This window comes from Geospiza fortis, unplaced genomic scaffold, assembly GCF_000277835.1.
Source record: "Geospiza fortis unplaced genomic scaffold, GeoFor_1.0 scaffold195, whole genome shotgun sequence".
Lineage (NCBI taxonomy): Eukaryota > Metazoa > Chordata > Aves > Passeriformes > Thraupidae > Geospiza > Geospiza fortis.
In genome coordinates this window covers 5,986,988-6,010,511 of record NW_005054324.1, presented here as the reverse complement: position 1 = coordinate 6,010,511, position 23,524 = coordinate 5,986,988, and the positions used below count along the sequence as shown (strand labels likewise).

General features: G+C 37.1%; 1 protein-coding gene across 1 annotated transcript in view; it reads right to left on the bottom strand.

Moving 5' to 3' along the window:
- Positions 1 to 599: 599 nt before the first annotated feature.
- The window catches only part of TUBGCP6 (tubulin gamma complex associated protein 6), a 23,469-nt gene continuing 544 nt past the window's right edge, over positions 600 to 23,524 (bottom strand). The window contains 27 exon segments of the mRNA XM_031056941.1: positions 600 to 1,864; positions 3,612 to 3,811; positions 4,875 to 5,088; positions 5,322 to 5,454; positions 5,701 to 5,895; positions 6,874 to 7,015; positions 8,311 to 8,479; positions 8,745 to 8,937; positions 9,186 to 9,232; positions 9,673 to 9,814; positions 9,816 to 10,961; positions 11,203 to 11,319; positions 11,409 to 11,547; positions 12,157 to 12,272; positions 12,445 to 12,533; positions 12,611 to 12,692; positions 13,323 to 13,472; positions 14,244 to 14,383; positions 14,476 to 14,567; positions 16,338 to 16,447; positions 16,896 to 16,971; positions 17,296 to 17,417; positions 18,445 to 18,618; positions 19,143 to 19,353; positions 20,757 to 20,920; positions 22,408 to 23,219; positions 23,315 to 23,423. Coding sequence (XP_030912801.1) covers positions 1,773 to 1,864; positions 3,612 to 3,811; positions 4,875 to 5,088; positions 5,322 to 5,454; positions 5,701 to 5,895; positions 6,874 to 7,015; positions 8,311 to 8,479; positions 8,745 to 8,937; positions 9,186 to 9,232; positions 9,673 to 9,814; positions 9,816 to 10,961; positions 11,203 to 11,319; positions 11,409 to 11,547; positions 12,157 to 12,272; positions 12,445 to 12,533; positions 12,611 to 12,692; positions 13,323 to 13,472; positions 14,244 to 14,383; positions 14,476 to 14,567; positions 16,338 to 16,447; positions 16,896 to 16,971; positions 17,296 to 17,417; positions 18,445 to 18,618; positions 19,143 to 19,353; positions 20,757 to 20,920; positions 22,408 to 23,154 — 5,202 coding nt within the window. The 5' untranslated portion in view covers positions 23,155 to 23,219; positions 23,315 to 23,423 and the 3' untranslated portion in view covers positions 600 to 1,772.

The following is a 23,524-nucleotide window of genomic DNA, read 5'->3' as shown; positions in this document are numbered from 1 at the left end:
CGGAGCGGGGGCAGCGCGGCCGCGCGTCCGGCTCCGGACAGCGACCAGACCTTCTCCATCCTTCCTTTCACGCTAGTCTAAACTGCTTTCCCTTAAAGGAACAACATCTTTCTTTGCTTTGCTTTGCCCAGGGCTGTCTCACTTAGAACATCATTGCTGCAAGGAGGAATTCCAAGATTGCTTAAATATGTCCAACCAGCGCTTCCATGATCATCTTTGTTGTGCGTTACTGCTTGTGTTTATGTTAAAGGTCTGCCTCAGGCAAACCACGGAACTCAGACAGTGTTCAATGGGTCTTTCTACAGTAACAGCATAGGGCCAAGCAATAAGGTCCCACACATCAGATACTGCTCCCAAAGATACTGGGTGGGAAGTCCAGTGGCTTCAGGACAGGACATCAGTCTGCACCAGAAGCCAAGCCTGCACATACACACCCAGTCCTATAAATTCCTAAAGAACAAGTCAGGTAAACAAACAGGTCTGTGCCTCCCTGGGCAACACAACAGCTCAGTCTGCAAGCCACTTGCTCTTGCCATCCCCTTTTCTGCAGAACAAAAGGCAGAGAGTTAACAAAACACAGCACAGATAAAGAAACAGCATAGAAGACATGTTACAACTGTGCATTACCATGTTTTGACACTGACTTTGGAATCAGAGCAGAAACATTCAGGTCAGCTTCACAGCTGGTATATTCGGTCTCTAATACTTCTCATTCAGAAAAAAAATCACAAAGCTATTTATACATCTTGAAATAATCTTATTCAATAGTCCATAATCCTGGTAACATGCTAGTCAGGCCTGTAGCTTTAACTGTCTCCTAATCAGACAATGAACTCCTCGTGAATATTTCCACCTTTTAACCAACCATGACTTCAGGATCTCAAAACCAAAGTATTTCAGTGCTGACTGCCTCTCTACAACATTCTCATATTATAATGCTGAAAGTTCAATTGTCTCTCCTCACAATATAAGGGGAAAAAAACAAAGGGGGAAAAGAAAAATTATGCAAATATGATCCTTTAGTTGAAAGCAGTAGTTGGAATATATTGGGAATTACAGCTTTATTTTGCCTTAGTGATGCTGAATTTCTGATGTAGGTGTTTTAAATAATCACCACAAAATAAGAGATGCATAGTTTAAATTAAAGATAAAGAAACTAAGGTTGGCACAAGTGTTCCAACAATCACCAAGTGCTTGAATAGTCAAATACTGTATCTCCTAACAGACCACCTTGGCACATCATGTTCTCTTCCACTGTGACTACAAGTCTTAAAGAAATTAGTTATATTTAGATTAAGAATTAATATCAGTTTGAAAATAAACTACATCAAATAACAGGTACTAATATCTGTGGGAACATTTGTACCTCATACCCATCTCTCAGCAGTTTTAAAAAGTATCTGTTAATTTATTTCACATACATGTATTTACACTGAAGGAAATTCACACCACTGAAAATACAACATTTACACATTCACAGATATACAGTTTTGCACTCTGTCCTGTGTAAAGACCAGGCACTCAGCTCTGCTATCTCTGCAATAATGACAATATAAATTTTTAACAGATCAAACAACTGGCAGGTTTAGTGGATTTTAAGCATCATCATGCTCTGTGTATGGTGGTTATACTCTTCAAGCTTTTAGATAGCAGATTATTTCACTGAAGAAAAATGCCTCCTGCATGGCATTTGCATAAGCTTCTATAAATCATAAGCATATACATATAGTTTCTGTTTTACTGGGTAATCAGTGATCCTTACTCTATAGAGCTCAGTTATCCTTGTAGTAGTTATTAAAGTTAATTCGCAGCAGAAAGTCCTCCAAATGTGGTTGGTATCCTCTATTTACAAGCTTTGTTACCACTGGAAAAAATAAAAGAAATAAAGTAAGCTTCAACTAAGATTAATATTGTAAATTCATCCTTGACAGCATCTGTGCCTTTTAATTAAAAAAAAAAAGCATAATGCAGTAATCTGAGAATAAATGTATATTTTAACATAAGAAAAGTCCAGTGTTTCTTTCTGGAATTATAAAATATTTAAATGCAAAAGAAAGACTGTGTCAGTTCTAAGTGAAAGTGCATTATTCTAACAAAGCATTTCCTTATTATGTTGCTTTCACAGAAACAAGAGATCACAGAATCTTTCACAATAAAGACGGTGCGTTCCTATCACAATTTCAACTGACCAGGAAGCATGTTTACGTCCTCAGGAGACCTCTGTGAAAGAAGCAGCTCTGCTGAAGTTTTCTTGAGCGATGTCCATTGTGAGAGAGAAAAGCAAAGAGAAATTCCTAGGACAAAGCCCTCACGCTCTATGAACGAACACACCAACTGCTCTAAACATCCTCAAGTACAAAGGCAAAAAGCCAGTAGAAGCTCCCTAAGCTCACAGACATCCCATGCACCAATACCAAGGGAATTAGCAAGCAGCAGCAGCATGCAAGGAAGAAGGGGAGGTGTATTTTTAGAAGTTAGGGCCCAAGCCAAAGCCATTGAAGTCCAGACAACTTTGTATTGGCTTTCAATGGATTCTGGATCAACCCATTGTGGAGAGAGAGCATTTTACAATACATGGTGACTGAAGATACAAGTGGAGATGAACAAGCACGTATTTGTTTTGTAGTGCTTAACAAAGAGGGTGTAAAAGACTGGGTCACTCATCAGATTTCCTTACAGAATGGTCTATTAATCTCTGTCCATGAAGCAACCATAGATCTCGTAGTATGGGCTTAGGTGGCTCCCACACGTGTTCTGACTTCCTGTAGAATTTGGAAGCAGCCATTCTAACTCATCCTGAAATATCTGGTTTTGGTCCTTTGATACCATTTTTGGACACCCTTAAAGAATAAAAAGGGCAGCTCATTTCCTGAAGAATATAGTCTGAACTAGAAAATATTTTAGTAGAATAGATCTAAGAAAAGCAGATGCACCTCCTTCAGGAATTCAAGATTTTCTAAAAAAAAGGAACCCAGATCCCATAAACCACCTTTATAACAGATGAAGGATAAGTAATGTACTAAAACACAAGCAAGATCTGAAAGACAAATGGAAGGTAACCATTTCAGCACATTATAGCCTAAGCTGACAGTGAGATGAAATTTTATCATGGTAAAGGAAAGAACATTTGGCAAATAGTTGAAAAACTTGTCTGGAGCATGTGCTGGAAGGCTCTCTGAGCTTTAGTCCAACACAGGAATCAGAACTTCCAAATCTCATACCAGTGAGAAAACCCAACTATTGCATATATATTTAAAATTACTTCTGAGTGATATCTATCTCTCACTGCTGCCAATAAAAAGTTTCAGAACTCACTTCCAGAGAAAAGAAAAAATGTATGCACAAAAGTACAGCTAAATACCAAATACTTATTTTGTAAATCAGCAAAAACTTACAGTCAGTTTTGAAATATCTGTTAGACTTCTTGTGTGTACATCTTAATTGATGTACATGCAGATCTTGGCAAACCACAACAACGCAGTTTTCATTTGGGAACTATATTTCCAACACTCCCTAATTATACAAATCTTTCTACTTTTACATTATATTACCAAAATATTCCAGTAGCCAGTTGACCTTTTGTTCCATCTAGAATTTATGCGATTTCTTACCTTTGAATAAGAAATGGGAGTAATACTTGAAGGTATTGTAGGACTGCTGCATCAGACCAAAGTTGGGATGAACAGCCATTTGCTTCCCTGCGTCGAAGCTCCACGACTGAGAGATGAGCTGGCTGCGGAACTTCAAGATGAGGCTGAAGATGCTGTGTATGATGTTCATCACAGGGGCTGCCTTCTCTGTCAAAAGACCCCTGACAGAACAAAAACAACTGCAGAAATTAGTTGATGTAATTTATTGGTTGTAAGACTACAAATACAAAGGAGTGACAACCCTTTAGGTTAAAGATAATGGCTTTAAAAAAATCTCCAAGACTGCAGCCAACAAATTTTAAACAAGGTACCTAAATCTAACACAGTTTACTTACACTTCCAAGAAGCTTGTATCTGCCCTAGAGAATCTGATTTCTAGAATGACATCTGCCTTTGCAAAAGAGATGACATTTAACAACAACATGCTCTGAGTTTCCCTAAACTTTAATCTCCTCTCATCCTACAACCTGCTATCCAAAGAGCAGCTCTAGGCAAGCATTTTCTGATTAAAACTCAAAAAGAGATGCACGAAAGGAGAAATTTATTTTCTTGCTTATAATTTCTGTTCTGTATCATCTCCCTCCACCTCACCACTTAATCATTTCAGTGTACACTCTTCAAGAAGAAACCAAATAAACTCTAGGTCCTTTCCTTTTAGTCACACGACACCACGCCTCACATACAGTAACTAAGGGGCTAAAAACTTGTGATTCCTAAAAGACAGGTGTCTCTTACACTGCTTATAAATCTAGGCAAATCTTTTACTCCTTTCCAAGCCCAGCCCTGGTTACTGCACATGTATTAAAAGCACATACATTGTACAGGAGATGCATCTCATATCCTTCAGTAAGGCTTACTGTGCACACTACTTCTGATGAACCAAACAGTAATAATTTACAAAGGATGGAGTGAAAGAAAAAGAACTGTGGCATGTGTGCCCTTAGATTAGAGCTGTCCTGAGAAGCTGGAAGCTTGCAGAGGCATGGTGACCAGGAGCAGGAGCTACATCAAGGAGTCCAGGGAAATGAAAAGGATAGATAGCTGAGAAAAGGTATCAAAGTACAGACCTTGTAAGATGCCATGAAGTTTGTTTCTTACATAAGAACACTTTAATATGTAAAGAATAGTTAATGTGTCATGTAAAAGTCAGTTTTGCACAAATACATTAGGCTAGGACTGGCCACTCAACATGCATTTGAAGTAAAAGTAAGTATGGCAGCTTGCCTGAAGATAGCTTTGTTGAGGTATTCAGCATGCGTTCTGTGAATTTCTTCTAGGTTGCCCACAGAAGATAGCTTGTTTCCAAATTCACACCATGTAACATGAAGGATCTGATTAGCAATGTAACCTTGAATTACTTTCACAAAATGCTGCATCTCATGTTTATACAGCTGGAGCTGTCGAAACTGGACAGAATTCGATGCACGACTCACTAAAGCTGAAAATAAAAGCAGAAATATATTATCAGCCACAGAGACCATCTAAAATCATAATTTTTAAAGTAATTTAGATTTTTATTAGTAGAGTCTAATCCTGTTTAAAATGCCTTCAGCACCTTCTGCTAGACAATTGCTTATATACAGTCATGTCAAACTTCAAAAGCCACGATTTTCTTTAAAAATCTTCCTTTGCATTTTGAACAGGATGCTCTCTTTCACTAGTCACACTTACCAGTGCGCTTTAAGTGAAACCAGACATCCTTGAGAGTCCATACCATGTGCTTCAGCTGAAGCAAAAAGGAAAAAATCTTGTTGTATTTATTCATGCAGCTCTCAGTAATGACAATGTTCAGAGGCCAGTCAACCTACAAGAAACAACAGTGCTGATCATACTACATTTTTTGTTAGAAATTATAACATTATTTAAAATACAAGTATTTCAACAATTGTTATGTATTTTAATAATGCAATGCAATGCTCAGGCTAAGTAAATCCTGTAGTTTCCATTATTTTACTCCATTCTTAGATACTGCATTCTTATTAACATATTCACTTGTACATAAGAAGCATGGCATATCTGCAGTATTGTACCTTGCTCCATGCCCTCTTACCTTGTACCTGAGCTCTAAGCAGCTCAGAGCATCTGGTGCATTGGGTGTGAACATTTCTGGGAGATACTTGAGGGCAAAAGAAAGATTGGAAGCAAGCTGGGTGTCACCATGAAGACTGTACTGTAGTGCTTTATTTAGGATAGAATTAAGAACCAGTGGATTCAGCAATTCACCAGGTGTTTGTCCTGATCCAAGCTAGGGATAAAAAAAACCAAACCACTAATTACACCATATTAATAAAAAGTCTCAGCTCTTGAACACAGGTGAATTAAAGCACAATGATAAAGTGGCGACTACCCTGCCTTGATTGGAAGTTTTTACTTCTGCCATAGGGACTCATGAACAGCATAAGAAGCAACTTCTGGATTATTTTCTGTTCTGTTTCACAGCCTGAAGGGTAATCTCATACCTACACTGATTTATTTTCATATGTCTGCTGTGGTTCAGTTCCTCCTGCAGGGAATAGAGTCTTTAGAAAGCCAGGGACCCAAGGAATTTATCTGACTTGAATCTGCCGATCTCATCACCTCAGCACTCTCAGAGATTTACAAATAAAGCTACTCATCAAGTCTAAATCCCCAAGTGCTCTCCCTAGTTGGGTCTAAAGCATTTTCAGGACTCAGAGAAATGCATTAACTCTCCTACAGCTCCCTATCTCCATGGGCAACAATCTGTATCAACCCAGGCTATCTGTCCTACCTTGCTGTCTTCCCCATGAACACAGCAGCAAGTCATGAAAATACTGCCTCATCAGAGGGCCAGCACTCTCTTCACATGGCCTCCCCTCTGCTCTCTATCTGAGCATATTTAAGGTAAGGGTAGGTAGCTTGCAACACAGTGGGTAGCTTCCCACTGGATTTTAGCAAATGGCAACAGCTACTTCGAGCCTTGCTGCCAGCAGACAGGAGGGGACAGCAATAGTGCAGCAGTTTTCACAGGAGAGAGTGAAGTACTCTTCCAGGAGTGCTTATCTGTCCAAGACCTTTTTTCTCCATCCTTACAACATTAACAGAGTTCCTTGCTACAGACTTTTCGACACAGTACAAAAGAGGGAAACTCCACAAGCCAGGATTCCAATTCACACCCTTCTCTCATTCCCATCCAAATCAATTCAGAGACATGAAGGTAAAGCAGACAACCCAAACACTGGGGTTAAGACAACAAAGCAAATACCTTCTCAAACAACAGGTCACTGAGTGACTGAGCAAACTCCCCGTCTTCCATTAACAGAAAGTGTCTCAATGCTTCAAAATGCTTCTCTACATTCAGCTCCACAAAGTAGTAATCAACTATTGCTTTGTTCACAAGAGAAACACTAAGAATAAAAACACAGAAAAGGTATTACACTTACATGCAACTCCTTCCTTACTGTTAACAATCAGCTGTGGCCACATCCGATTAATGCTCCAGTACTTAACTCTGCTATCTAAGGTGTTATTCATTTAGGCAAAAAACATGAGACAAAAAATATTCATCCATTATATACCAGAATTAAAACCTACCACTTCAGGGAACTGCGTTCTGAAAAATACTGGGGAAGTATTTTAAGACTGGCTACATAGAGTGATCTTTAGAATATGCTGCTGGACCTGGATCAACATTTTGTCAATAGCATTCTGATCTCTGTCACCTACACAAATTAAAAGACCATTTAATCCACAGTAAGAATATACTAACTGAAAAAACTCTGACACCAGATATTAAGATCTATATTACAGTCTAGTATCTAGATCTATACACAGTCTACAGTACAATGTAGGTATTCAACTTACCTTTAAATAATTTAACTTGCCTACCAGGGATAGGGTAATTCTGGCAGCACAAAAACTCAGGCTCAATTTGCTAAATCTGTGAATCTGTACACAGATCATTCTGGTAGCCAACCAGACGTTTAAAATAAGGTTAGACAATAGCATTTTTCTACATTGCACCAAACTTTGAGTATAGCACACTCAGAGCTAGCAGATGGAAACTTAGAGGAAATCAGATTCTAAAAAAAGTGTCTGTGAGTAATTGTTTTCATGACAAAAGCTAATCTTGCACAAAGTAACAACAATTTTTATTTCAAATATTATTAGATATACTACTTAAACCATCCAACATATATGCGGTTTTCTTATATATCCCAATAGTAACAAGAACAGCTTCTATTATACCTCAAAACAGCCTTGAAGCTGGAGTTCCCACAGAAGCATGAAATATACCCTGATCAATATGAGATTTCACGAATCAAAAGATTATTTTACTCCCTTAGCTTTCATCTTTCAAACATAAACTAGCATACATATTATAAAGAATACACCTTCATTTTAATAGAATAAGGAAACTAATGGTGTCAAAATCACTGCTGCATAATATACAAGAACATAATATCCCTCTGAGCACTTATATTCCAAACAGACATTTAAATTTTAAATTTGCACATAAATGTCTAATTTTATGTTATTATTTATCATGCAGATCTGAACTTTTTAATTACTAATGGACCATTTACTGAATTACTTCTAGGACCGAAGAGCAAATTTAAGACATCTATATGAAACCCCTGCCTCAAAATAGAATACAACATTAATTGCAAAATTAATTGCAAAATTCCTAAAAAATACTCACTGAGATACAAGTGGAGCAGTAATGGAACGTTTCATCAGCACTGGCAGAGACAGGAGCTCACTCAGCTGTACAGCAGTTTCATCTGTTGCAGACTGCACTGTAGGATCCACAGGAAACGTGTACGATCTTGGTATCACGTGATGCAAGAGATGAGAAACTGGTGGTTCTGCTACATTTAAAAATATACAAACAATGTAAGATATTATATTTAAGAAGCTTAATAATATGTTCCTGTTAAACTCTGTATACAAACACCTTCAGGTTAGAAAATCATAACATGTCAAAATGTATTTCTCATCTTTCTGCCTTGGAGCAAATTGTTTGGCTGCTGCAGTTCCTAACATTGGTAATTTACTGTAAGTCACAGCATTCAGCTTTCTAGCTCAAATTCACCACATCTTCTATTGATCTACTGTTCCAACAGTTCTACTCACACATCAAATCATAACTATCTTGATACTTTTCAATACAATACTGATCCGATAAGGCTTTCAAATAAGCTTGTTCTTTCTTCCATGCATCTTCCTCTTGGCCTTCTCTCTCCTTAGTTGTGGCAGCATTAGCTTCAGAAGATAAAGTTTCTTGAGGCCTGGTATCTTGTGAAATGGCCTTTTCAGGTTCTTCTCTCTAAAATTCATGAATGGACAGATTTTATGAGAGATGCTGGCTTTGTGTGTTCAGGCTTAATGTGTTCCTACAGGTTAACTGTCTAGCTGTTCCAAATGAAAAGAGAAGAGCCTGTGTGTTTCAGATATGTAAAAACAATATGATTTCACAGTGACTACTAGAGCAGGAGAGAAATTTACTACCTTAACTATCAGTCCAATTTTTGAAAAGAAAAATAAGTTCTCTCAACAACCATTTTTGTTTCTTACCTGTAAGCTCTGTGAGGAATCTGGAGAAGGATCCTCGTTGACAACATCTGCAATTATTGTAAATACAATTAAAGTCAGCATTTACTTAGACCTGCTTATAATACTTGGTTCATACCTCAGATATGCTCCTAAAGTTGTTCAAAATTCCTTTATAAACTATCACAGAAACAACCACACCAATAATAGTACCTCCCCATAGCCCCACCCAGGTAGTTTTATCCATGTTCTCTACTTAAGGACCCTAAAGGTCCTGTTTTACAAAATTTCAGGCTAAAAGTTTCATTTTTTAATGCTCTGCTTCTTGCACATAGGAGACAAGTCTAAGCTCAAATTCTTTCCTCTGAATTCTAGCACTATATGAAAAGTAATGCAAGGAATTGAGTGGAATAAGCAAGGAAGAAAGGACCCATTTAGAAAATAAACATTCAGAGTTCCTTCCACAAGCCCTTAAACAAATGCTGACTGAATTAACCTAATTTTATTTTACCTTCTTGTTTCTTTTCTACTGTATTTTCCTTTTTATCATCTTTAATATTAGCATCAGGAAAGTCTGCAACACTGTCAGAAATCTGTGACTGTGGCAAAGTCTCTTCCTTAACTTGTGATGGTTTTGCTTCCTTTCTGCCCTCTGTGCAGAAGTGTCTGAACTGTGGAGTCGGATGAAGAACCCAAAATGGCTTTACGATGAGGTATGGGATCACTTTCTGTAGATGGGGTCCACTTCCCTATTTGGATGCTAGACTGGGATGCGTGTCCAAAGGGGCTCCAGCGGGATTTCAAAGGCTCTGTATCCGACACCAGCTCTCCAATTTTGATGTGTGACTGCGAGGCGTGCCCGTGGATGTTCCAACGAGGCCTGGCTGAGGCCACCTCTGACACGTTTTCACCAATCTTGATATTGGCATCAGATGCATGACCATGGCTGCTCCATCGAGGCCTTGTAGGAGCTACATTTGACACATACTCTCCAATCTTAATATTGGCTTCTGAAGCATGACCATGGATGTTCCACCTGGGTCTTGAGGTCTCTATCTCTGAAGCATATTCCCCAATTTTAATATGAGCTTCAGAAACATGCCCATGAATATTCCACCGAGGTCGCCTAGACTCAACTTCAGAAGTATAGCTGCTGCTTTTTATATGGGAACCTGAAGAATGCCCATAAGGACTTGAATGTAGCTGGTAAGTGTCCACTTGAGGTACATATTCTCCCACTCTAATGCTGGCATCAGATGCATGTCCATGAATGTTCCAGCGAGGCCTTCTGTCATCCACATCAAATCCATTTTCCCCAGCTCTAACGTGTCCCTGCCAAGCTGCAGATGGTCTGAGAACTGTACTGAAATCATACTCGCTTTGCTGATGCAATGGTGCACTGTCTTCTTCTGGTGCTCCTCTCACGACAGCCTGACTTTCACTCACTTGCAAAGTCTCAGAAAGATCTGAGTTAATATTTTGGAATGCTTCATCTAGCAAAGATCCTTGCATCCTGACAGCAACAGACTGTTCATCTTGTGACTTTGATAAGAAATCTTCTATATTCACATTGGATTCAGGCAAGGACTCAGCACTGTATAGGGAACTGCACGCTTTCTCTGAATTTTGGAGATTGCTTTCAGATCCTGTTGCTTTAGGCTGAAAATGCTCATCAGCATCATTATTTGCTGGCTCTGGCACAGGCAGTGCTTTGTCAGCAGAAGCAGCACATCCCTGTTCAGGCTCAGATTCTTTTCTGCCAACTGTCTCATTAGAAGGCAGAGGTTTCACAAAAGACTCCTAAAAAATAAATAATTATTACACTGTATGGCTGGTCACATATCAACCCACTAATTAAGGTATTACTTTATTACAGGATTAAAAATTTTCCAATTTTTCTGATGAGTACATAAATGATAACTACTCACCTTGCTGTTACAATGAACCTTGTGTTTACTAAACTGAAATGAACCATGAAATTAGGTCCCTTTAGGGAAACCTGGAACAGCAACTTGAAGTTTACGTAAGAAAATAAACTCACTTGTGAAGGTGGCTCTTTCTCAACAGGGGTTTTATCCAAAGCCAACTGGCACTGTTTATAAGGAATAATATCTAATTTTCTCCTGTAGCTTCCATCTGGAAGTTTTTCAAGCATTTCCTACAAATTAAAAAAAAAAAGAAAAAAGTCTTTAAGTACCAAGTATCAAATTTTCTAAATTACACTTCTTAAATCTTTTTAGGAGGTACCTCAATGCGTTTTTGATCTTCTAAAAGAAACTTAAGACGGGCTGTTTCCAACTTGTGGCGCTGGATTTTCCATAGTTTTCTTTGTTCCCTACGGGCTGCATCATCAGAAAGTTTGCTATAATGATCAATTAATTCCTGCCTAAATGAAGGTAAAAAGAAAGCTAAGTTACAGATTTTTGCACATTGATTTTCATCTTCCCATCTAAAGAATAAGACTTTTTAGCACTTCAGAACTGAGAACTGGTTCTTAAAATGTAGAAGCCAGAAGTTTCAGTCACAGAGAATAAACAGGTGGAAAACAGGACTGCATTTTTAGCCAACATGTATTTCTGTGGCTGATATTTCACTTTCTTCTGTTTCATCTAAAATTACTTAAGCCAAATGAGTGACCTAACTCCAACTGCTTTTTACTTCTGCTTTGACATACATATGACCATTTTTGCTGTGGGCTCTGCTTTTAAAATTTAAGATGCAGTCAAATGATTTTTTTTCCTGAAATTTTGATTATAGCAAAACCCAGACTGGATAGGGTTGGCACAAATAAGCGGGTCCCAGATTTTTTGGCCACTAACAATTTGTAACAAAATTGCTCATAGATTACCAAAAATCCTTACATCCATCTTCTAACTGCAAATATTACCCTTGTAGAACGATGTCTGCAGACTACTAGCACTGTGAATTTTAACATACAATTATTTTTTTCCTGAGGTCTTTATGATAGTTTTGAAGACAACTCAGATACACTTACCTTGCCTTTTTTTCCAGCTCTTCTTCTAAAGCTTTCAGTCTTTTTTCTCTCTCTCTGAGTTCTCGGGCATAGCTGAAATCATCATCAATCTCCTCCTGCTTTATTGCAAGACGACGCTGCATAAATATTTAACAATTTTAAAAGCTGTTCCCAACACCAGGTGTAACACACACATCTACAAGAAGTTCTTATTTGTACACCATGAGCTACTAATTCAACTTCAGTACAACATATCCATCCATTTAGTTGCCTAAGAAATAGTCTGCCTCTAGAATGGCAGAGAGATACCTCTTGGTCCTTTGCAAACTGTTCTTTCAGCTTCTGAAACTGTTCCCGTTTCTTTGCATCCAAAGCCATTCGTTCTGATATTTGCTTGTCTGTATTAAAATAAAGATACTGTTAGTTTACATTAACAAACCCACTAGAGAACACATAAAATGCCACTATAACTTACCACTAATGGCTTTAAGTGCTTTGCTAGCAGTTTCCCGAGCATGAACAATTAATTCTTGTTTGGCTATTTCCATGCGCAAATCCTAAAAAAAAAAATAAAAAAATCCATGTTCAATCTTTTATATTATTTTAAACTTGAAATACACTGATACACAGTTCCAAAGACAGATGCACATTCTATAATGGTTGTTAATCAATAAATACAACAAAAATATGAATAAAACACGTAAGTAAATGCAAAATCTACAAACTAGTCTTGAAAGTTAATACTCCAGACTTTAAAACAAACCAAATCCATCTGATACATAAACTAAATTGATGGAATCTGAGGGCCAGAAATACCTTTGTAGTTAAAATGTTCTGAAAAAACAATTAGCCGTGGAAATCACAAACAGTCTTATCTGGTTACTAATTAGCTATCTCATTTGTTAAATCAGAATCTAACAGTCTTTTCAATAAGAGGGCAAATCTCCTAATGTAAAGACCTTTAATATATGAAAAGGCTAAAAAATGTCAACACACCCCCTATACTTTTAAAAGCTATATTACATAATTTCAATATTTAATAATTTTTATTTGCCGCAATTAAAATTGCAATTTACTGATGAAAAAATTCTGACTATAAATACAAATTCTTTAGAGGTTATAAAAAAAATGAAAATTGACTATTTAAAAAAAATCATAATGAGGTATTTGCTCCTTTATTCATTTACCTTTTCCTCCTTGCTTATGGAACTGTATCGAGCAATTCTTTCCATTCGACCCACATACACTGCACAATCTCTCTCTATTTCTTTCAGTTCTTCAAGGGAAAAAATAACTGAAATCCGGGGAACAGGTATATCTGACCAACATATATAATGCTGAAAAATGAGAGTTTTCCTTTTACAAACATTTCAAAGAGTGTAAAATTATATTATGAATTCACATTATACCTTTTTTGAATTTAGTGCTGTTTCAAAACACTGACACAAATTCAGGATCTCTTTCACTTGAGGTATTAGGCTTACACCTGACACTACATAGCTGATAACGAGCTGCTCTGCTCTGTTGAGACTGAGCAGCTCTGATGTTAAGGAGAACACTGGCTACCTGGGAATGTGTACAGACTTTAGAGACCTCTTTGGTTGTTTTATTTTTGGACATATAGAGAGAAGAGGGAAGACACCAAGTAGCTGAACATGTTTTTCTTAAAAAGGACATGAATTGTTCAGCAAAATACCAATAAACAGAACTATTTAAGCACTTCTTGAAAATGTGATATAGCTGAAAGAGCTGTGCAGAACTGAGCCATGACCTGGTAAAAGTGAGGCAGCTTTAAACCAAAAAGGAGTAGTGCAAGAAGTGGAAGGCACTTGTTTGAATGCCCAAGACATTTCTGCTTTCAATACAAAGAAAAAATACCTCATGTACATTGTATACAATAAATCTGATAGTGTTAAAATGTGTATTTCTCCAGTGAGGTGATAGCAAGTAGAGTGGATAATCAGCTCACAAGTATCTGAGAGCAAGTAATTGCCCTCCATCATCCTACTTACATAATACCGAGTTTTGAAAAAGGAGTGAACTTGCTAAAAACCTAGACTCTTGCTCTAGAGAGTAAAGTAATAAGAAGGAAGCAACCCAAAACTTACCCTAGGACAGCACAATTTCAGCAAGTTTATAGTTTTCCCACATATGTATACATCATTAGCAATATGCTTAAGAAATACAGGGACACAGTCTTCTACTTCTTTTGAAATCAAAACATAACCATGAGTCCAGTAATGTTTATCTGTGTAACAAAAAGACAGAAGTACGTATTTTAGTTATTTAATTAACAGCACAAATTATACTAATTAGAAATGCTCCATATATATACTGTACCTCTGAAACAAAGATAATCCTCATTCACCTGAATCATAAATTCTCCATAAACATCTCTGAACACACCACTATATACCCAATCATAGATAAATCTGAAAAAAAAAGTGTACAATATTGAAAATCAGTCCTCTCGGATTCTCTTCTTTATTATAACCAAGGAATTAGTATGGTCTGCAAAATCCCAAAAGACACAAGATATAGGCAGGTTAAAAATGCCATCAGTTAAGTGCTGTGACACTGACATTTAAAGATAGAGATTGTGGCTTTACACTTTTCTTAAACTATTTTAAAAGAATATTTTAGTGATAATTAGTTTAGATAAGAGAACAGTGCCTCAATTAAAACAATTATTTTATTCCTGCATATCAATTTACTAAATATATATAAAAATTTAGAGAAAACTTTGCAGCACATCAAGGGCAGAGCAAGAGAAAAGCAGAAAGGATTTGTTTTAAACAGAGGTAACTTCAGCAGGGAGAAACTTAAAGGGTATAAAACAAAGATGCAATACCAAGCACTTTTTGCCCAGACCCAGAGGCATTTTTAATATACATGCAATGATGAGAACTACAATTTTGGCATATTTATTCATGCTTTTTCATATTTGGCTCTGTGTGAGCCAAATTTTTGAAGAAATAAAAAACCTACTACTTTTATACAATCTGAGGCTATAGATAAAAAGGCTCAGAGGTCCTGGAAGATTTTTTTTTTAATTTTTACTTAACACTATGCAACAAAGAGGAAGCACTTAACACAGCATCCACTGCTCAACTTCAAGGTTGTATATAAAAAGTTAAGCACTTTTAAATTACTAAATCTGATGCTTCTATGATTTATTTGAGCAACAACTTGTATTATTTAATTTCCTTCAGGTTAATAAATGAGTAGGTAACACTTTTTGCAGATAATAGAGGCTTCCTTCCAGGCTAGTCCTGATCATGTATATTTGATGCTTCAATAGATATCTGCAGCAAAGTTAGGAATCAATCCAGATTTTTTTAGGTTCCATGTGATGCCCTTGGTATTTCAGAAATCTGACTTCCTTCTATAAATAGGGTAAGAGCTGGGAAGATATTTCAGTGAGGCTTCTGGTAAATCTGAAATTAAATTTCTCTGAAGATCATTTCATGCAGAAGGAAGAAAATACAAGAAGGGTGGCCATGGGAGGAATCTTAAATTTAGAGCATTTTGACAGACTTTTGTTATCTCTTCTAAGTATTTTACATCTATTATGCAACATTGCAAACTGATGATGGACTACAGCTATACTTCCTGTAAACAGCTATTAAAAAATTGACCATCTCTTCAGATGTCTGTAAACTAATAATTTTTAAATTGATGAGCACTACTTAACAAAACTGTTGCAATCCTAGGAACTCTACTTTTAATTACTCCTATTATCAGTTAGTTACATGTACTTAATGAACAACAGATATTTTATTCATTTTCGCTTACTAAAAAGTCCACAACAAAAAGACAGTGGAAAAAAGCATGAACTTCCCCAGTTTGTACAATAAAAGAAACTTGTCAGTTTCCAGTTTCAGGATTTTAACTGAGGTATGAGAAAAAAAAAGTTTATCCAAATCTTATATTCCAGTATGAATTTCCATGACCAGCAGCAAGAATTAAGTCTTATTTACACATATTTATTTACTAATCTAGCCACACATAACTCTTTACATTGTTACTGAGCTAAGAGAGTCAGAACAGCAAAATTAACTAATTTTAATATATACTGCATTTGCAGACATGTATTTTTTTCTTAAAATATCAAAAGCCATTGTTAAACACACACAGTTACTCACCAGATTACCAATTCATAATTCTTAAACTCAATTATGCAGAGAACAGTATGGACATACCTTGTGTATGGTTCACAGCTTGTCTTCAACAAAGAGAGAAGAACTGGATAATGCTCATTGCTACAATTGTTGAGAGCCTCTTTGTACAGATATGAAAGCAATTTAACACCCTAAAAATGAAAAATATTTTAACATTAGGCAACACACTTCACAACATCTTTAACAACAAAAATACATGGCTTGACATATTTCACTAGACTCAGAAGGCAGTTTCATCTCATGTCCTCCATCTATTTGCAGTTAAGATCACTTTACCTGAGCAACTTACCTCAAGCTCACTTTATCTCTAGAGTGAGACAGGTATGTTTAGAGTTGGATTCACATGACTAGAAGGCTTATTTTGAGCCCTCTGTTTATTTCAGGAATTGAAAACCTGGATAAACTTCCAAATGTTTAAGTATCTGGAGAAAGGACTATAGGGCTTTAACTGGAGGTCCATGATCATGGCTTTGCTAGCAGAGAGACCAGCACTAAGTATTTAATGCAAAATCCAACATATTTGAAGAATATTAACATTGAAACCCAAAACAGACATAAAAATATCAAACAAAAAATCACCGTAGGAAATGAAGCACCAGCTCCACCACTGATCCCCAGTGCTGTTGTTCCTATGCCACACAGTTCAGCTAAATACCTAAAAAACAGTATTAAAACATATATAAAAACTTCAGTCGGGAGTCTACAAGATCAGTGATGAACTTGGCTGAATTTGAATACTGTACAATAATCACACTATATCTGCTGGATGATAACAGGCATAACCAAGAAACTGAGTATAAAGACCTTGTATGTTTTCCCTCAAATAGTCTGGATATAAAAAAAAAAATCTGTAAAACAGGGGAAAATACTGATAGACTAAATAAGAATGCCCATGTAATATGCTCTTTTTCAGTGTATATGAACAGCTGGCATTTTTTCTGCAAGGAAAAGCTTAAACATTTAAATACCATTCTCTTACCTCAGCTGACGACCTAATTTCCTGAATAGAAAGCTGATTGTTAGAAGACTTAAAGTAGGAGGTGTTGACAAAACACAGGCTCGGTAATATTGAAGATACTTTCTCAGTCCACTTGTGAATGCCTGGTATGAACAGAAAATATTTAAAGTCTTACTGTGAAAGTTGTTAACAGTCCATCAATGTCTCTCATCGATTGCATCAGCATGAAAAACAAACCTTTTAGTAAAATAAATGGCATATGCAGGTAAGGGAGACTTAAACACCAAAGTAAGGGGCAAGTGAGGGTCCATGCAACTTCAGACATTGCAATGAGCCAGATGACTCCTCTATACTCTTCACACATGCAGTGCATAGAGCCTGGAGCCATGCACAGTGAAACAAAGATCTTGGTTCAGATTCTTTGACTTGTCCTTTGAGGAGCTCCTCATTCTCTATAATACCAACCCAAGGAAACCTGCTTCCTTACTTTCGTGCCTAAACCGGATACTGCAAAACACTTATCTAGGACTTTATCTAACAGAGAGACCCTCTTAACAGAAATTGAACATTGCTGTAAATCAAATATTCAGAATGAATAGGTTTTCATAACTAACCCTAACGTAATTCTATGCATTAGGAAGAGATTAAATCACCAGATATTACAGAGTGCACATACAGCTCAACATAATATACAGAGGACTGACATGGAAAATTTGCACTTAATTTTGAACAAAGGAAAAATAATTAAAGATATTGAATACCATCTTTTTCTACCTCAGTTTTTATTTTTGAAAAATATATTTTATATATATACAGTGTATTAAGAAAGTTCTTGTATTTTAATTTTATACATCTTTGTGTATAAATAAGTAATGTTTTTAAAGCATTTTAAAAATTTAATTTTTTAGTCCACAACAGAACAGTATCACTAAACAAAAGGTAACAAAGACATTTTACTGCGTGTTTCAGTGCAAGCAAGCCCTCAGCACAGAGAGCTGTGATTTAAATACATCAGCACTGTTCCTTGCTGACCTGGGATGGAGCACTACACTAAAAATACCCTGCAGTTTTGCAGAATGCAGAAATTCCAGCTTTACATGAAATCAGTCACCTTCTCTACCTCAGATAATTGGCTCATTAAATCCAGTTGAGTTAATGTAATTGTTTTACCTGAAACACAAGTCCTTTGCTGTATGAGGAATCCAAAACTGGCTGAAGAGAAAAACGACTTAGCCGTGTGTAATAGGTTCCATACTCTGCAACTTCCGAGAGCAGGTTATGCATTGTCTCTGGTGATGTTCCAGACACATACACCCCCTCCTTTATCACAAATGACTGAGCAGCCTAAGAGGATATAGGGAGGAAAAAAAAGGCAGGCAGATTCAATGATTTCTAGAGCTGTATTCTGATTTAAAATAGCAAATACTTACACACAAAAAATAATAGCAGATGAATTCTCAGTTTAGATACCCAGGTGACTGAGACTATATAGCTAGGACAGTGAGACAAACACTGAATTGGAGCAAAATTGTAGGAGTAGGAATGACGCCTTCCAATATACAGAATAAGACTCTTTACTTAATTCCTTAAAGAAAATCCAATTATAGAAAATTATTTGCACATCTATTTTCAAGTAGTCATAAACCTATTTTCCCTTTAGAGAACTACAAATACTCTTAGCCTATTCCAGGAACATAATTACTGCAATATATAAATACTGCCCTGTTGACATTAGGCAACATTCAACTTCTTAACACTAGTCACAACTGCAAGATCTCAGCAGAAATAAATGTATTGAAGAGGAAACCTCTATGAAGGAAAAAACCGAAAAGATCTGACTAGGAAAGGCAGATAAAAATCTTCCCTACCTGATTGAGTGAAAATGTAGTGGATACCACACCAATGAGGACATTCAAGACATCCTTAACCAGTTCAGGTTCTTTCACCAGCACAAGCTGAGGGAGCTGAAGTACAGTATTAGTAAATAGTTGCAATTCCCCTTCTCGAAGTTTGTAAAATTTGTCAAAAGCTTCTCTCCCAGCTTCAGTAAGATATGGTTCCTCTTTTTTACCAGGTGGGCTGTGTCAGAGTAAACACAACATTACAAGGTGATTGTGTGAAAAGAAAGAAATACATCTCATACAGGAAGAAAAAAGCATTTCAGAGTTTTGCACAGACACAATTCCTCACAGAAAAGTTACTTGTAATATACATTTGTAAGGGAATGTGCATTCAGTCAATGAAACCATAGCTCAAACTCAGTGCAGAGAACAAATACATAGATAATTTGAACATCAATTCAAAGAGACAGAATCCTTGGCACAGAACTACCAGCTGCTTTTATGGCCCTCCCTGATGCAGTTTTCACATTAGGAAAACAAGGCCAATATATGCCATATTTCTATGGTTCATTTAATGCTAATACGCAAGTAAGTTAAAGAGAAACACACTCCAACTGCTAGAATGAACTTCTATTAACACATTTTGCCTGTTTGCAGTGAAGATTATTATCCCCTCCAAAACCATTTCTATTTCCAATTCTTCCAAAAACTCTGAATTCTAGTAGTAGGTATTACACAAAATCGGTCAGGCATATGGTCTATATATGACTCTTAGACCACTACAGTCTAAGCAGCAGCAAGAAAAACTGTCTGGTTCTAGGAAAAAAATCTCAAGTGGGCTACAGTGGCTTTGAAAAATCAGAACAGTGAACTTCTGAGTTTCTGAGCTTCTAAGGTTCAGAGATGTAAAAACATTGTTTAACAGCGCATCAGCACACCACTAGATGGTTATTTAAAATTAAAGAAAACATACAGAGCAAAGCTTCTCCAAGAATCAGGCACACCACTGTCCATTTAAAATATCAGGATACCTGCCATACCTGCTTTTTCTTTTACCTTCCATTTTATGGGAGCCAGGAACCCTTAACAGGACTGCAGAGAGCTTTCTCTCAGGAGATGCATCTTCTACTAAAAAGCCAAAAGAACTACAAGCCTAACTAGATCATCAAGAAATCTGTTCTAATTTTCTCATTTGTCTACAGGATGGGGAAAGGAATACAATACTCTACAATACAGGGAGATATTTGTTTAAGTCTTTTACTGCTCTACAATTACCACTTTCTCTTTTGAAACTGAAAATATGGAATCACTTTATACTGAGACAAATTACATAGCATGTAAAAAGTCAAAATAGTTAGAAAAATGCTGCATTTCACACAAACAGGGTTTTCCTAATCCCTTCATTTTTTGACAAAGGTGATTTTATCTCTTCCTCTGAAACTGCTGCACTCTAAGAACCAGTCTGTTGAAATCACACAACTTTTATTCCTTTATCCCTATTAATGCAGTGTATTGAAATCTGTGAATTAGACATGCTCATTTCACTATTTACACTGAGGTCATGTGGAGCTAAGATGCAATGCACCTTCACACATTTGCATATGGTGCACAGTAAATTTACCAGTAAGATCAGACACATACTAGCCAATTCTTTCCCAACATCTTCGTTTGCTGGGTCCATATGTAAGCACTGCATCCCACAAGTCAATGTCTGGAGTCATGCTGGGCTCTGACTGAGAATCAGGAGTCAGATTGGATGCTGACTGGAATCCCTCATCTTCTGACTGGTCTATACTTTGGGGAACCTGTCAGAAAGAGTTCAAATGTCAGACATGAAAACATTTTACTGAAGACACATTTGTTAATGAAAAAGATGTTTTGCTATCATTTGTGACCAAATGACTCTATGTGACCCAACCTCTCTCACCTACCCTTCCTTTATATAAATTTTAAGTTTTTATTGTAGGTATTCTTTTAATTTGATAAGTCTCTATAGGTATTAATGCCCATACATTAAAAAAAATCACTTTCTAAATAATATCCTACACTTGTTGGTGTTAAATTTTAAACTTTCTTGTTTGGCAAGCATATAGTTCTACAAATGGAGGCTCTCTGGTATGGACATTCAACAACATGTAGCATTAATACAATCACACTGCTCTACCATTTATTCCAGGCAAGTGATCCAGGCCACAAATCTTCAAATTTGTAAGCATTTTTTTAACTATGACTAACATAGTTTGTTCCCTAATTCATATGCAGAAAATCTGTAAGTGTCCAAACAGTGTATATGTCACATCCTCAACTCCCACTCAACAGGACCCATATGTGCAGAATTATCCTCATTTTTAGTAAAATACAATCCCACCCATGTAAAAAGCAGCATATTTCTCAAGAAATTGCAAATTTTTCAGTCTGATGGAAAGAGTTCAGCACTAACTCAAAAAGCTTCTGCCTCCTCTAGGTTACAATTTACATCCACATGTGAGCACTGAATGGCACAGGGTTTTTCTATTTAATGTGTTTGCCTTCAAGTTTCAATTCAGACTCTGAATTAAAGGAATTGCAAGATCTATCCATATGTTAAGCAAAGGGAACAAGATGAGGATCTAAGGGTAGGCTATAAATAAATCTACCTACACACAGTAAAAATGGAAAGAAAGAAGAAAAACTCTGTATCTAGTACTTCTACAAGAATAAGCCAGCAAAACTAAACAGAATGGACAGCAAAAGGGGAAAAAAGATATGGTAGAAACTGTACACACTGAAAAGGTAATAGGACAATAGGAATTAGGCCATTCAATGGGGAAAAAAAACCAGAAAAAATGCTTTAAGATTTAACAAGCCAAGACAACAATACAGCAAGTTAGGTAATGCAATCTGAACAGCAAAGCACATACATTCAGACAGGGATGCTTAGGCAGTCAGTCTGAGCACTGACAAGCAAGCAACAATGCAGAGGAGCTCATCAGACGAAGCAGGCAAAAATGCAAGCAAAAGGTTGCTAGGGTGGGGAAGGTATGGCTACAGCTGATGGCTTAAATTCATAAAGCCTATGGCCACATGATGAGTTTTGACACAGCTACAGGGCAAGACCAAGATTTTTGTTACCATACATCTCCATAAAGCTTATCTGGCTCTCTGCAAAGGAAAGGATCCCTGTTCCATCTTAAATTCCAGTGCTGTATGCTTTTATCACCAACTGAACTATTACCTACGTTTTTAACTATATTTTAAAGTGACACATGAAAGCATGCATACACTCATTAGTCCAAAACAAATGATACCATACTTTAATTGCAAGTCCAGACAAATCTGCATTGTCAGGCACTGGTGGTAAATCCAGCTTGATGTCCATATCATAGGTGCGGCTGTGGACAAGAGCACCGAAGAGCGAGACACGTGTTTCCTTCTCAAACTTGTCCCCAGCAGGACAGCTCTGGGAGAACAGCCCTATGGCAGGGAGCCCAGTGCCAGGGGCAGCCTCCATGATCTGCAGTGTCTGCTGAATCGTGTCGTTGAACTGACATTCTTCGTTTGTTATCAGAGACTGTATGTCAGCTTCAAACACACTTACATCATAATAATCATAACCCTGGTATTTGACATTCCTCCCAACATATTTGTTGTTCAGAAAATAGTCCTTTTTTTGTGGTACCAGCTGAGGAGGACCTGTTCCAGCAAGCTGTACTAAGAGATCTAAGACAGAATTAACTTCAGTAAATGGTAAACATTCAGCTGTTTCCAGTTCCTCCACAAGATTCTCCAGTCTATCCGCTTGAGCACCTAGGCCAGCGACTCTCAAGTTAAAAGATAGCATCAAAATTTTGTTCTTCACTGGGAGTCTGGAAACGTTTGATTGCAGCTTACGAGCCTCATCTTGAAAAAGGTTCATGAACAGGGCATTATAAGCAACCCTTTTCAAATTTTGCTTAGCCCTTCTCTTGCTGATCTTCTGCCTGCCTAAGTGAACCTTCCATGGCAAAGCTGTCAGGTGTGCTTCACACAAGTCATTGAACAGCTGTGTAATGCTCTCCATTTCAAATGGAACTGTCAGGTTACGGTAGGTACAGTCTGGGTCTCTGATTTCATGGGAAGGAAGACCTGAAAAATATCAGAAGGGAAAAACTCATAAGGTGCATAAGCAATTGGTGAGTATGCTTTAACTTGAACCGAGCCCAAAAGAAAAGAGAACTGACCTCCTACACATTTAGGACATGAGCTACAAAAAACCCACTTTAACTTTTATCATCAGTGAAGTGATGGTGCAGGAAGCTTCATTCCAGATGCCAATTTTTTCTCGGCAGACTGAAATAAAAGAGAGAAGACTGTCCTGATCTAACCCCAGATTGCTGCGGGAGCACCTCTACCTTTCTCCCGGAGCCATCCAGCATCTCCCTCCCCTCACG